The 16,310-nt window shown below is 41.1% G+C and overlaps 1 protein-coding gene across 2 annotated transcripts in view; it reads left to right on the top strand.

Annotated features, from left to right (window-relative positions):
- The window catches only part of RFTN1 (raftlin, lipid raft linker 1), a 413,706-nt gene that overhangs the window by 78,254 nt on the left and 319,142 nt on the right, over window positions 1-16,310 (top strand). Inside the window, exon 2 of one of the 2 annotated variants that reach the window (XM_056519922.1) lies at window positions 1,630-1,785. The exons of the other annotated variant lie outside the window; for it this stretch is intronic. Within the exon in view, the coding sequence (XP_056375897.1) occupies window positions 1,641-1,785 (145 nt within the window). The 5' untranslated portion in view covers window positions 1,630-1,640. The remainder of the gene's footprint in view (window positions 1-1,629; window positions 1,786-16,310) is intronic. 2 annotated transcript variants of the gene reach the window in all.

Below are 16,310 nucleotides of genomic sequence, written 5' to 3'. Positions count from 1 at the left end.
GGGGATAAGATGTCTGATCGTGGGGGTCCCGCCGCTGGGGACCCCCACAATATAGCATGCGGCACCCACCCTTGTCCGGAAGCGCTGGAGGGTCTGGGTCCCGTCTGGGACCCCCGTGATCAGACATCTTATCCCCTATCCTTTGGATAGGGGATAAGATGTCTAGGGGTGGAGTACCCCTTTAATGCTTATGCAGTAAAGAACCTCAGTCTGTGCTGGTATAGAAACCTTCTTTCCTCTAGGGGTAGAGATTTCTCACTTGTTATAGATACAGTCCTGGGTATGAATGGATCATAATAGAGATCTCTGTACTGACCCCTAATATATTTAATTTATGCAGCATAAGTGATGCTGATTCAAATGCAGTTTACCTTTTTTTAAATCCATCGAGCTGTTCTTCACCCCCCTTCATAAATATTCATCATCTTCTCTCCAACACCGATACGCGTCTTTGGGGAAGCAGCACATGCGTACTTGATGACGTGGCACAGCACGTACTGTGTACCATGGGGCTGGGAATGCTCTCAGTCCTCAAAGATGATTATTTGCATATTTAGATTTTTCTTTGAAACAACACAAAAATAGTAGTCCTTTTTATATGAACAAGAGCAGAAAGCTTCTAACAAGTATTGTTACTTGTCCCAAAAAATCAGCAATGTGCTGTGGACAATCTGGCTGCAACACGGAGAAAAAAAACAGGTGAATATGGCGGCTCCAAAATATATATAAAGGCGTTGCTGGATTACTGGTGTAAAATACAAAGCAGTGTACCACCATTTTAAAGTAGCCTAGGGCCAGTTTCACACAAGTGTGATAAAAGAAAATGTCTAGCGGTAGGAAAATTATCCCCTATGCGCAGGATATGGGGCCCCAGCTTGTTCACGGCTCTGCTCTGTTAGAGCGCATTTCTTACCCAGCACATCAGCTGGTCGAAACATGCCCCCTCCATTCATCTGTATGGGAGAGGGGGAGACCCCAAAAGCTCTGTATCTCTGCCTCTCCCATAGAGATGAATGGACGGGGCATGTTTGGGCGAGCCGATGTGCTGTGTGCAAAACTTCCCACACAGGAGCTGAGCCAGGGCCCAATACGGGACATTGTAGGGGGTCCCAGCAGTCTGACCCACCGTGGTACTGTGGATAGGGGATAAGTTTCTTACCACTGAACCTCATCTTTAAGGCCTGTTTACAGTCCCATTTAAGGTCCATATTACAGTCGCAATTTCTCGACCAACTATGGATCCAGGGATCTAAACAGAATAATAAGGATCTATGATGCTCTTAGTCTGTCATAAGACCGTTGCCAGAACTTAGGCTTTAATGCAAATGCAGAAATACGCCTGTATAATGATCATAGGAAACTCTCCTTTATGTGAATCAAAAATTGAAGATCAGTTGCAGATCTGTAATTGTAGTGAATTCCTCCTGTGTATTGCTTTGGATATCTTGGATGTGCTAGCTTTCATTTCCAGCTTCTACTTTCGTCACATGAGTTGTGGTTGTTGCTTCACATACAAAGTGGGTGGAAAGACTACCAAATTAATTTTTTCATTAAAAACATTATCAAAGTTGCACTTAAAACATTAAGTATAATTGATCTGGAAATATTTCTCTTTTTTCATTTTTTTAGCGCCCGTTACAATGGGTTGTGGATTAAACAAGCTTGAGAAATTTGATGAGAAAAGACCTGGAAACATCTATTCAACGTTGAAGCGACCACATGTGGAAACCAAGATAGATGTGTCTTATGAATACCGATATGTAGATTTTACAACAATCACTCAAGGTACGACCGCATTAGGTTTTTTAAGATTCATAGGCGTCTTACATAGTAATCTTTTTATATGGTCCTCTTGAGTTTAGCATTCTGAAAAATATGTAACAGTACTGATAAAAAGTAAGTACTATGTGGAAAAAAACATAAAAAAATTATCACAGAAACACTAAAATGGCCCCTACCAGAACAGCCCTTATACTCAGTCTCTACATACTAGACCTATTCCTAGGCAGAGTAAACGCCCTGATAATGGCATCCCTGCTCTGGAACCCTCTGCACTCCTATCAAATCCCTTTAGTAAAGGAAAAAGTGGGAAAAGGCTCTATGTCTCACTGATAATCCGTGGAGCCAGTAGGAAAGTGGCCTATTACCATACACAAATATATGACTTAGATGATTAGATGCACACAAAACCTAAAAAAAAAAAAGAGTAATTACAAAGATGTAATGCAAAAATAATAAATAAACTTTATTTAAGCATGAGATTAAAAATGGAGGATTTCCACCCAGAAGAGGGAGAAAACAAACAGACAAGGTGTCACTTAAGTGTAATATATATAGCCTACATACAAATATGAACCTAGCACCTATTATTAGCGTGCCTAAGATACACACCAGTTAAATGCACCATAAATAAGATATAACATAAAAAGACAACGTCACAAGCATTGCTAAAGTACTATACTTAACCGTACATTAAATTACAGGGCAGACATTGGAGCGACACCACCCCAATGCTGTGTTTTGTCAAAAACCCCTTGCAGATTGTATATAAAGTATTTCTCTACGCGTTTTGAGCCCCTCGACTCTTCAGGGGATGACACGGTACTTTACAGGCAACAATCCGCAGTGATGGTCAATAGCGCACAGCATAGTCTGTGGAGGAGACTGTTCAGCTAGGAACCGTACATCGAATAGGCTCTCCCAGTCCCCTTTCCCTGTCTTCCCTTCCCTTTATTCCACTCCTTTCACATAGTCACAGTGTACTCTCTTCATATCCTTCGTGGTTATAATATAAGTGGTTTATGTAACACCTTGTAATTGAATTTTTAACAACATTTTATTTTTTTATATCAGTCTGCACTGTCTTCTGATTGGATGCAAGGGCAGCATTTGAATTTTGTGTTTGATTTAATGGTCTTGGGATCTTTTAACCCCTTAAGGATCGAGCGATTTTCCATTTTTGCACTTACTTTTTTTCCTCCTTACCTTTTAAAAATCATAACCCTTTCAATTTTGCACCTAAAAATACATATGATGGCTTATTTTTTGCACCACCAATTCTAATTTGTAATGACATCAGTCATTTTACCCAAAAACACAATTTTGTAAATTTTGGGGGCACAGTACATTTTTCGGTAAAAATTGCACCTCTTTATTCTGTAGGTCCATACGATTAAAATGATACCCTACTTATATAGGTTTGATTTTGTCGTACTTCTGGAATAAATCATAACTACATGCACGAAAATGTATATGTTTAAAATTGTCATCTTCTGACTTCTATAACGTTTTTTTTTTCCTTCTGCGTACAGGGCAGTATGAGGGCTCATTGTTTTGATGGCAACAGGTTACTTTTGTATAGAACATGTATTGTTAGGCATGAAACAAGTCCATCACAGGTAAATGGTGCTATCGTTCACTATCAGTACAAGCCTAGTTAGATATACCTGGATAGCATGCGGCGAGCACATATCTATGTGAATGAATATGCATTCAGGGAATTACTCATGACCACAACGTCAGGTCTTCTTGCAGATTTTCTTATTTATTTGCATGATAACTTTCTGGTCACATAAGATATTTCTTTTAATCATAATATGATTGAAAAGAAATATCTTACCGTATATACGCGAGTATAAGCCGAGTTTTTCAGCACGATTTTTCGTGCTGAAAACACCCCCCTCGGCTTATACTTGAGTGAACTCCCCCACCCGCAGTGGTCTTCAACCTGCGGACTTCCAGAGGTTTCAAAACTACATCTCCCAGCAAGCCCGGGCAGCCATCGGCTGTCCGGGCTTGCTGGGAGTTGTAGTTTTGAAACCTCCGGAGGTCCGCAGGTTGAAGACCACTGCGGCCTTCGACATCATCCAGCCCCCTCTCACCCCCTTTAGTTCTGAGTACTCACCTCCGCTTGGCGCTGGTCCGGTCCTGCAGGACTGTCCGGAGAGGAGGTGGTCCGGTGGGATAGTGGTTCCGGGCTGCTATCTTCACCGGGGAGGCCTCTTCTAAGCGCTTCGGGCCCGGCCTCAGAATAGTCACGTTGCCGTGACAACGACGCAGAGGTGCGTTCATTGCCAACGTACTTCTGCGTCGTTGTCAAGGCAACGCCTCTATTCCGGGCCGGAAGCACGGAGAAGAGGCGCCCCCGGTGAAGATAGCAGCCCGGACCACCTCCTCACCGGACCACCTCCTCTCCGGACAGCCCTGCAGGACCGGACCAGCGCCGAGCGGAGGTGAGTACTCAGAACTAAAGGGGGTGAGAGGGGGCTGGATGATGTTGAAGGCCGCAGTGGTCTTCAACCTGCGGACCTCCGGAGGTTTCAAAACTACAACTCCCAGCAAGCCCGGACAGCCGATGGCTGCCCGGGCTTGCTGGGAGTTGTAGTTTTGAAACCTCTGGAGGTCCGCAGGTTGAAGACCACTGAGGGCGAATGATGAGAAGAGGATGATGAAGGGGGGGTGTGGGGATGATGAAGGGGGGTGGGGATGATGAAGGGGGGGTGTGGGATGATTACAAGGGGATGATGAAGGGGGGATGTGTGGGATGATAAGGGGATGATGAAGGGGGGATGTGCGGGATGATAAGGGGATGATGAAGGGGGGATGTGTGGGATGATGACAAGGGGATGATGAAGGGGGGATGTGTGGGATGATGACAAGGGGATGATGAAGGGGGGATGTGTGGGATGATAAGGGGATGATGAAGGGGGGATGTGTGGGATGATAAGGGGATGATGAAGGGGGGATGTGTGGGATGATGACAAGGGGATGATGATGAGGATGTTAATGACGGGTCTGGATGATGACAGGGGGGGGATGAGGTATTTCCCACCCTAGGCTTATACTCGAGTCAATAACTTTTCCTGGGATTTTGGGTTGAAATTAGGGGTCTCGGCTTATACTCGGGTCGGCTTATACTCGAGTATATACGGTATGTGAACAGAAAGTTATCATGCAAATAAATAAGAAAATCTGCAAGAAGACCTGACGGTGTGGGAGTAAATTCACTAAATGCATATTCATTCATATAGATATGTTCTCGCCGCATGCTATCCAGGTATATCTAACTAGGATAATTTTTTTGCGCTGTGATCTGAAGTTTTTAGTGGTACCATTTTTGTATTGATTGGACTTTTTGATCGCTTTTTATTCATTTTTTCATGAAATAAAAAGTGACCAAAAATGCGCTATTTTGGACTTATGATTTTTTTTTGTGCGTACGCCATGTGGTTTAATTAACGATATATTTTTATAGTTCGGACATTTATGCACGCGGTGCTACCACATATGTTTATTTTTATTATGGTTATATATTTTTTATATATGGAATTTGGAAAAGGGGGGATTTAAACTTTTAATAAGTAAGGGGTTAATTAATTTTTTTTTTTTTTACATTTTATTCAACTTTTATTTTTTTACACTTTTAGTACCCTTAGGGGACTTTTAGGAGGAATCATTAGATTCCTCATATGATCAATGTGGTTTCATAGAACCACATTGATCTGTACGCTCTGCGCTCGATTAATAGGCCGGTCGGTATGACGCAGGCTCGAGTCGGCTTGTCCCTAGACATCAACCGGTTAATCCATTTTATTGTTTATTATAACTGTTACGTTTTAGTGTTTTTGTAATTGGGTTTTATTAAAAAATTTAACTCTTCGGCTTCTGCACCTTCTACAGCTGAGATTTATATCACAGTTGATCAACTTTTTGATCATTGAGATTTATTACAGCTATTTACAAACGGAATAACTTAATTCGACTTGATTCCTACATCACAAAGTCGTAGTACAGTACATTGTCTCCATCAAGCAATTTAAGCATAGCAATAAACTAACATGGAAACCTGAAAATAACCATCTAATGAGGCCTCCTCACAAAATTAGTGAAATATACTAAAATGATTGTCACATGAAAAGCAAGAAAAAAATAAATCTACTAAACATGCTTTAACTTATAAAAGATATATTTAGGTTTAGATAGTCATTGTATAAAATTAGACAGACTCTAAAACAGCAAAGTTCTCTTTTTTTTAATTTTTTTATATCAGTAAATGGAAATATTATTTTTTGTACATTTAGAGGCTGACAAAAAGTTAAAAGCCTACAAGATATACATGGCCATAAATGTTGGCACCCCTGAAAATTTTCTACAAAATGAAGTATTTCTCACAGAAAAGGATTGCAGTAACACATGTTTTGCTATACACATGTTTATTCAATTTTTGTGTATTGGAACTAAACCTAAAAAGGAAGGAAAAAAAGCAAATTGGACATAATGTCACACCAAACTCCAAAAATGGGTGGAAAAAATTATTGGCACCCTTTCAAAATTTTGGAAATATAAGATGGTTTCAAGGATGTGATTATCCTTTAAACTCTCCTGGGGGTAAGTAACAGGTGTGGGCAATATAAAAATCACACCTGAAAGCAGATAAAAAGGAGAGAAGTTCACTTAGTATTTGCATTGTGTGTATGTGTGCCACACTAAGTATGGACAACAGAAAGAGGAGAAAAGAACTGTCTGAGAACTTGAGAACCAAAATTGTGGAAAAAAAATCAACAATCTCAAGGTTACAAGTCCATCTTCAGAGATCTAGATTTGCCTTTTTCCCACAGTGTGCAACATGATCAAGAAGTTGGCAACCCATGGCACTGTAGCTAATCTCCCTGGGCGTGGACAGAAGAGAGAACATTGATGAATGGTGTCAACACAGGATAGTCCAGATGGTGGATATGCAGCCCCAAACAAGTTCCAAAGATATTCAAGCTATCCTGCAGGCTCAGGGAGCATCAGTGTCAGCGCAAACTATCTGTCAACATTTAAATTAAATTAAACACTATGGCAGGAGACCAAGGAGGCACAGAGACATAAAAAAGCAAGACTACATTTTGCCAAAATGAACTTGAGTAAGCCAAAATGCTTCTGGGAAAACGTCTTGTGCGCAAATGAGACCAAGATAGAGCTTTTTGGAAAAGCACATCATTCTACTGTTTACCAAAAAAGGAATGAGGCCTACAAAGAAAAGAACACAGTACCTACAGTGAAATATGGTGGAGGTTCAATGATGATTTGGGGTTGTTTTGCTGCCTCTGGCATCTGAAATCTGAGAATTACCAACGGATTTGGGGACACGCTGTACAGCTCAGTGTCAGAAAGCTGGGTTTGCATTCAAGATCTTGGGTCTTCCAGCGGGACAATGACCCCAAACATATGTCAGAAAGTGCCCAAAAATGGATGGCAACAAAGCGCTGGAGAGTTCTGAAGTGGCCAGCAATGAGTCCAGATCTAAATCCCATTGAACACCTGTGGAGAGATCTTAAAATTGCTGTTGGGAAAAGGCACCCTTCCAATAAGAGAGACCTGGAGCAGTTTGCAAAGGAAGAGTGGTCCAACATTCCGGCTGAGAGGTGTAAGAAGCTTATTGATGGTTATAGAAAGCGACTTATTTCAGTAATTTTTTTCAATGGGTGTGCAACCAAATATTAAGTTAAGAGTGCCAATAATTTTGTCCAGCCCATTTTTGGAGTTTGGTGTGCCGTTATATCCAATTAGCTTTTTTCCCTCCCTTTTTTGGTTTAGTTCCAATACACACAAAGGGAATAAACACTTTTATAGCAAAACATGTGTTGCTGCAATCCTTTTCTGTGAGAAATACTTCATTTTCTAGAAACATTTCAGGGGTGCCAACATTTACAGCCATGACTATATCTATAGTATAGCAAAAAATCACGACAGGAGAAGGATCGCCTAGACTTAAACCCTTAAGGACTCAGCATTTTTCATTTTTGCACTTTCGTTTTTTCCTCCTTACATCTAAAAAATCATAACCCTTTCAATTTTGCACCTAAAAATCCATATTATGGCTTATTTTTTGCGCCATCAATTCTACTTTGTAATGACATCAGTCATTTTACCCAAAAATCTACGGCAAAACCGAAAAAAAAATCATTGTGCGACAAAATTGAAGAAAAATGCCATTTTGTAAATTTTGGGGGCTTCCGTTTCTACACAGTACAATTTTTCTGTAAAAATTACACCTTATCTCTATTCTGTAGGTCCATACAATTAAAATGATACCCTACTTATATTGGTTTGATTTTGTCGTACTTCTGGAAAAAATCATAACTACATGCAGGAAAATGTATACGTTTAAAATTGACATCTTCTGACCCCTATAACTTTTTTTATTTTACCGCGTATGGGGCGGTTTGAGGGCTCAGTTTTTGCGCCGTGATCTGAAGCATTTAGCGGTATCATTTTTGTATTGATCGGACTTTTTGATCGCTTTTTATTCATTTTCTCATGATATAAAAAGTGAGCAAAAATTTTTTGCCGCCTACGCCACTGACCGTGCGGTTTAATTCATGATATTATTTTATAATACGGACATTTCTGCGATATCACATATGTTTATTTTTATTTACAGTTTTTTTTTGTTTTTAAATGGGAAAAGGGGGGTCAAACTTTTATTAGGGAAGGGGTTAAATGATCTTTATTAACTTTTTTTTTTGCAATGTTATAGCTCCCATAGGGGGCTATAACACTGCACACACTGATCTTTTACATTGATCAATGGTTTCTCTTGGGAAACCATTGATCGATGATTCTGCCGTTTGACTGTTCATGCCTGGATCTCAGGCACTAAGCAGTCATTTGGCGATCGGACACCAGGAGGCAGGTAAGGGGACCCTCCTCGTGTCCTACAGCTGTTCAGCATGCCGCCATGTCACTGCGGCGGTTCCGAACAGCCCCCTGAGCTAACCGGCATTAGTTTAGTTTCACTTTAGACGCGGCGATCAACTTTGAATGCCGCATCTAAAGGGTTAATAGTTCACTGCACAGCAATTGGTGCCGCGCACTATTAGCCACGGGTCCCGGGCCTTTGTTAGTGGCCCCGCATTATAGAACGGGAGCGGACTTAGGACGTACAGGTACGCCCTGAGTTCTTAAAGGGGTACTCCGGTGCTTAGACATCTTATCCCCTATTCAAAAGATAGGGGATAAGATGCCTGATCATGGGAGTCCCGCCGCTGGGGACCCCCTTGATCTTGCACGCGGCACCCCGTTTGTAATCAGTCCCCGGAGCGTGTTTGCTCCGGGTCTGATTACCGGCGACCACAGGGCCAGCGGCGTGTGACGTCACGCCTCCGCCCCCGTGTGACGTCACGCTCCGCCCCTCAATGCAAGCCTACGGGAGAGGGGTTAAAAGAGTACTCCGGTGGAAAACTTATTTTTTTTTAATTCATTTATTTTTTATTAACTGGTGCCAGAAAGTTAAACAGATTTGTAAATTACTTCTATTTAAAAATCTTAATCCTTCCAGTACTTATCAGATCCTGTATGCTACGGAGGAAGTTCTTTTTATTTTTGAATTTTGTTTTCTGACCACAGTGCTCTCTGCTGACACCTCTGTCCATGTCAGGAACTGTCCAGAGCAGGAGAAAGTTCCCATAGCAAACCTCTCTGAACAGTTCCTGACATGGACAGCAGAAATCACTCTGGTCAGACAGAAAATAAATGTTGTGGAGCATACAGCAGCTGATAAGTACTGAAAGGATTAAGATTTAAATATTTATTAAGATTTATTAAATAGAAGTAATTTACAAATCTGTTTAACTTTCTAGCAGCAGTTTATTTAAAAAATTTTTTTCCCATGGGGTACCCCTTTAAGCAACAGAATAAGCAACAGAATCTTGGCGATCAGTCAATGAACAAGGTCTTGGTTGGTTGTTGGTTGATTGCTGGGACTTTAACACAAGGCAATAATTAGCCTTAATTAGGCAATATTCAGCCAGTAATTGCTTGGTGTAAAATAACCTTAACCCCATAAGGACCAAGCCCATTTTGGCCTTAAGGACAAGGCCAATTTTATTTTTGCATTTTAGTTTTTGCCTTCTTGAAATCATAACTTTTATATTTCCATGCACAGACCCATATGAGGGCTTGTTTTTTTGCATGACCAATTGTACTTTCTAATGACATCACTCATTTTACCATAAAATGCAAGGCGCAACAAAAAAAATATTAATGTTGGGAAATAGAAAAGAAAATCACAATTTAGCTAATTTTGCAAGGTTTCGTTTTCACGCTATATGCTTTACGGTAAAAATGACATGTTTTTTTATTAAAATGATACCTATGGCTTCATGCTTTTCTATTATTGTAATGCTTTAAAAAATTCTCAAACTTTTTTTTAACAAAATTATTATTTGCTTCAGTTATTAGAAATTAGCATTTAGCGCGATCGCTGATGTCTGCCATTACCGGCGGGTCCCGATCCGGTGCTCGCGTCATGTATATGATGTAAATGTACGTCCTGGTGCATTAAGTATCAATGCATCAGGACGTACATGTAAGTCCATTGTCCTTAAGTGGTTAATGAAGTATTCTGGGTACTAATTTTTTTAGTGTGCTGGAGTCACCATGGAAAAAAACAAACAAAAAAATATACTCCTCTACCTCACTCCCTTGGGGGTCCCCCTGGGAAGTCTTCCAGTGTCTCACTGAATGTTCTGCTCTTGGCAGTGATAGCCCACATAGCCAATTACTGAGGTGGGACAACGTTGCAGCTGGTGATTGGCTGATCACTGCCGAGATTAGTCCTTCTAGGAAGTAGCAGCTGGAGCATTCAGTGAGGGACCTGAGGGAGCGAGGTAGGTGAGTATGTGTGTTTGTGTTTATATGTATATATTTATTTATTTATGGCTGTGTTAAATATAAGAGAATATTGCCTATAAGTGACAGATAATTGAGTTGGTACAGGTACAAATGGGTATGACTTGGTTTGACAACTGCCTCAGATAGTACAACCTCCTGCCAATAGTGAGACAGCTGCCTTCTGCCCAATTCTACAACGTTTAGGATGTTAGCGCATTAATCCTTTAGCATGAGAATAAACCATAGTGGGAAACAGTGGAAAAGACATTGACCAGATGAGACCAATGGTCAAATAAAATCAGCAAACATGACTAGCTTAATTTCCTGACAACATATCTTAATCCCCTTGAACGCACTAAACTGTTAAAAATATCTGGCCAAGGGCTTAAGGGCCATATTGCAAGTGAGAACAAGGGGTCCCCCCTGATGCATGCCATAGTTATAAAAATTATAAAAAAAAACAAAACCTTAGAGAATGAATTGGACTAGACTATAGGGTTATCTGCGGCTTGCTATATACCCATTGAAACAACTCAATAGAATCTAACAGCAGGGAAGCGTATAATTGGGCCTGAGACAACATGTACAGGCATAAGTAGAAATAATAATCTGGGCTAGTCTGACCGTGATCAGGACCTCGTTCTATCGGTTGCAGACCTTCCTTTTTTCCCCCCATTAGGATAGTCCCCACTCCAGCAGTGTCCCTCAAGAAGATCCTGTTGAAAACTGTGGCCTGAAGTCCAGCAGAAACTATTGACTGCTGACAAAGTTTTTCTTTGCCCAGTGAGCTGTTGGGTCATGGGTATAAATAGAGAACATAGTCACAATAGCCCCCTTCAGTCATGCAACCAAAAAAGACATAGAGCAATCTCAAAGGAAGAAAAGCATAGTGTAAGTTGCTTCCCCAGAGGCTGCATGAAGTACTCACACAGCTCTGCAGCGTTCTTCTGAAGAAGAGGATTGGAGGTGACTGCTCTGGGTTTAGCAATATCTCCGTGGTAATCTGCTGCTTCAAGACAACACTGAACCTTGGGAGACTTTAATGCTAGGTCCAACCATCTGGAGAGTATTGACTAGAGTGGTGCCATCCAATCACAGGGCAGATGCTGCGTCCTCAGAAGTGAAAGTACTAAATGTACTCAATAGAGATGAGCGAATTTACAGTATATTCGATTTGTCACGAACTTCTCGGCTCGGCAGTTGATGGCTTATCCTGCGTAAATTAGTTCAGCTTTCAGGTGCTCCGGTGGGCTGGAAAAGGTGGATACAGTCCTAGGAAAGAGTCTCCTAGGACTGTATCCACCTTTTCCAGCCCACCGGAGCACCTGAAAGCCGAACTCATTTATGCAGGATAAGCCATCAACTGCCGAGCCGAGAAGTTCGTGACGAATCGAATTTACTGTAAATTCGCTCATCTCTAGTACTCAACATTGCAGAATATTGCAGCTGGAAATAGGACTGAAAGCTCTGTGTGCTTTTGCCACCTCTACCAAGTAGTCATGAAAGAGTAGCACCTAGTGGTCACAGAGGAGAAAGTGGGCGGAACCATTCTGGAAAGCTCTGAGTAATGCCACCTTGTCATTGAAGTCCAACAGCGTAATATTTATTTGGTGTGGAGGATTTAGCCTGTTTGTGGATTGGCTACCAGCCATTCTGGGAGGTTTAGGACCAATGTGGTGCACTCTTTCAGCACAGCAGTAGTAATCCAAGCCCAGCACTTTTGGCAGTTGTTTCTTGCAGATTTGGTGACTTCATTTACTCTGGGAGCTCAACCAAGTGAAGGTAGTTGTGCTTTGTCCTATTTTCAAGGTGGTCCATCTTGTTTTTCAGCTGGGCCATACCCTCCTGAGCCCTCACCAGCTTGAACCGAGGTGGTAAGAATGTCATCCACCTTCTTTTCCATTGTATCCTCTTTTCCAAAGGTCTGGTTAAGATCATGCTGCAATGGTGCTAAAGAGGCCTGTATGGTAGATTCCAGCAGTCTCTAAATGTCATGGGTATTCATTGAGCTACCTGAATTGGGGATCTCATTCTGTTGGCTCTGATAAGAATGCTTATAGTCCTCCACAGTGTTCCCGGCAGTGTAGTGGAGGCAGGCTCCTGTGCCATGTAGCTTTTCAAGTCCTGCAGTGGCAAGCGAGTGGCAGAAGATTGAGAACCCTGTATCTGACTGCTGCACAGGGGGCTGGAGTAGGTAGGGCATTGGTGGCGGGCGCTTTAGGGCAGTGGTGGGTGGTAGCTTCAGAGCTTGTGGTTTTACATGGCCACGCTGGAACTGGAAGTCCGTGTAGAAGTTGTACTTTTAGCAATGACCTGAATGAATCCCATGATTTCTCAATGTCTTGATATAATTCTCAAGTCTGCAGACATCGGAGGCATCTGGGATGATTAACATTGCTTTATTTGTGTCTGCCTGACAGGCTGGCATTTTTTCCATTGCCAACAACTTGTTTCTTTGTTGTGTAACTGTTTATAAGGCAATATGGAATATTCTCTTTCTTATGGTCATTAGTGTAATAAGTAGAGTACATGGCTGGTTTGCCCAATGACTCACGTTTTGCTAATTTTTTTTCCTTGAGCAGGAAATGACTCTAGTCACTTAGTGGTGTGCTAAGAATGGTAAATTACAGTATGGTATTACATGCCATTTATACGAGTTAGATAATGTCTTTAGAATGCTAATCACTGCAGCCCAGATTCAGGCTCAGCCTTTACTGCTTGTTGATGACTCTGCTCATTAGACTGGCTGGGCTCAAACACAAATGGGGTCATGCTCAAAACTGTTGCATTTCGTGCCAAAATGTTGGCGCTAAAAAGTTTCCTTCAGACATTCAAAGTGTTTTACATGAGAATGATCTGAGGTTTACATTAGTCACACCAGTTTTGCAAAAGTGGGCGTGGTTATGTAAACCTGCACTCACATTTAACTCCTGGACATGTTTTATTTATAGAGTTATCGCTTGTATGAGCACTTGTAATCATGGAATATTATTCTGCTTCTGTCAGAATTTTCTGTGATTCAAAATTTGGCACCAAAATCAGCAATTTAGTGCAAAAAATAAATAAAATTGAAGATGGCCGCAAAAAAAAAGGTATGTTTGGTCTATTCTACTGGAGAAGCCTTTACCTACTTTTGAGATATGGCTTGCTGAAAATTGGAGGAACATTTATTTGTTTTTTTCATTCTTGCCTGCACAGATCCAATGTAATTGGTATCACGGCAGCAAATAACTTCAAAATATCAGTTTTGTTAAGTGATTGAATTATTTGTCTCTGAGTATGGTTTTCCTCATGTAACCCTTACTGGTCACAAACGTCCCATAGATTGCCATGTCTGTATTATTCTAAAGTAGAACCAATCTAAGAATTGATCACTGGTACAGTCATTTGCTGGGGTATATGGAAGGCAGTTATAACTTTGAAGAGTAGTGTGTTGTCATAAGACGTATGCAAGAGTGGCTGCCATCTTAGAGGTCTGTAAGTCATCTTGCAGTTGTTTGTTGGAAAAGGTCTATAGAGGGTATTTATTAACTGGCATGCACCTGCAAAATTGTGTGCACTGTGTATTTTTTTAGCTTTGCCCTTGCAGAGGTCATGGTTACATTTTTACTCCAGTGACCGGTTGACGTATGAATATGTCAGGGGCTTCCATCAACTGGTAAAAGCACAGCAAGATAGATTTGCTACCAATATTTAGTGCTGTTAGTGTTAGACTGTTAGAAGACACACCCCTTTAAATGGGGGAAATGGTAATACCCTCTTGGAAATGTATCCATAAATATTTAGAAGAATTAAAAGGGTAACAGCACATGTAGAATTAGGGGCCATTCACACTGCAGAGTGTTCGCCCGGAGACATTATGAGTGGTGTGACACTGTGGCAAGGGAAGGGTGTATTTCCCTAGGGGAAGTGTGTTTAAAAGAAAGTCAGACAGAATAGTTGGTGCTCTCCCCAGAAGACAGCAAGGTGGATGTAGGGGGATGCATGGGTCCTGGTGAGGAACACACAGCCCGAGCTGTGAGTGGCCCCAACAGTGAAGTGGACAAGACAAGGAAGGAGTCTTACCACACACAGCAAGATGTTGCAAATGCTGCGTGTGAACAGTGAGTAGAAGGTTGCAGGAGGCATAAGTTTAACTGGCTGGGAAAAGACCACCAGTTGATAGCCAGGGCATGCTGGATTGTTTAGTTAGGGACTAGACGGTCTAGGGTTTTGTTTGTTCCTGTCTTATGTTTTTATTTATCCTGCAACCTGTCTAATAAAGCTGGTGAGGGTCCGGACTTGCAGAAAGAACTGTTGTTTGCCTGCTGATTGAAGTGGAAACGTGTCCTGTGGCTTTGTCAAGGATGATCCCAGAGCTATCCCCAGGGAGAAATCCTTGCAGTGGATATATGTTCCATCTGTAGTAGGCACCGACTCGGAAATGTGCAGCCTCCATAAAGGGCAATGCATTTCTGAGTGGATTCTGTGGAAATAATAAACGTGTTTATTCTTTTGGTGGACTCTTGAATTTGGAATTTTCGCGGCGCATATTTCATAGTGTGAATGGTGCAGCAGAATCCCATTGAGAACATAGGGAGACTGCTGCATCAGACTTTTACCATACAAATATGTACATAAAAAGGTAGTACATACACAGAGTTCTGTAAATGTACCACCTTTTAATATATGTTGGATTGTTAGCAGATTGGAGCAAAAAAGAAATTCACTAAATCGTACTTATTCAAGTCCGATATAAGTAATTCCTACAATGGTGGAAGTATAAGGTAGCCTTTGAGTACATTGATATGTTCTATATTGTCAACCAGGGGAATGGGTTTTTTGTTTTGTTTTCCTTTAACATTTTCAGAATGATGTGTAATCTAGAAAGCAAGCAAGACACTGATTTGGGTGGCAGAAAGCACTGGAATCACACAATTTCAGCATAGTTCTGCATGTAATGACTTAAACTGGGCAATTTCTGTAATGGCACATAGGTGTTTTGTAGAAATGACAGTCCTGTGTAAAATGGCATGAATAAGTGCAAATGTTGTGTGTGTATTGAAGAAGGATTTCCAGTTATGCATTCTCAAATAAAGGCTTATTTGTATTCTTCTTTTTCCTTTTACTGCATTACTTTTCATCAGAAGGTTTGTCACAGAAGAGTCAATGCTTTTTAGTAGCCAAGGGCACATTTTTGCCCACGTCATGAATAAACACCGATCCAATGATTTCAATATTCCGAAATCTTTCTGCAGACTTTGGATTTACAGTTATTTTCCAGAGTTAAGCCAATTGTTGTAAACTTTGGCAGGAAATTATTCTTTTACTTTTGAACAAGTCAACAATGCCATGTTTAGAGACAGCTTTGGCATTAAACTTCACCAACGTTTCAGAATGTCAACTTATGAAGTTCTTCTGCATCTGTTCTCCTCATGAGCATCTGCTTGTGATTTGGGAAGTGTCAGCAGATGAAGACGCTTATTGAGATGCAGATAACATGATATTTTTATATTCTTGTAATGCTATAGGTTCAAAAAGGCACTTGCCAAGAACGTATAAAGTAAACTAACAGTTCCGTAAGAATGTGTTCCGATTTCCTTTATGTGAATCCACCCATGACACTGTAGGGAGCATAATACTGTATGTTTATACATAATAATGTAAAGTCA

The sequence above is a fragment of the Hyla sarda genome, chromosome 5, assembly GCF_029499605.1.
Source record: "Hyla sarda isolate aHylSar1 chromosome 5, aHylSar1.hap1, whole genome shotgun sequence".
NCBI classification, from domain to species: Eukaryota; Metazoa; Chordata; class Amphibia; order Anura; family Hylidae; genus Hyla; species Hyla sarda.
Note: the sequence above shows the minus strand (reverse complement) of the source record. Positions and strands in the feature narration are given on the sequence as shown.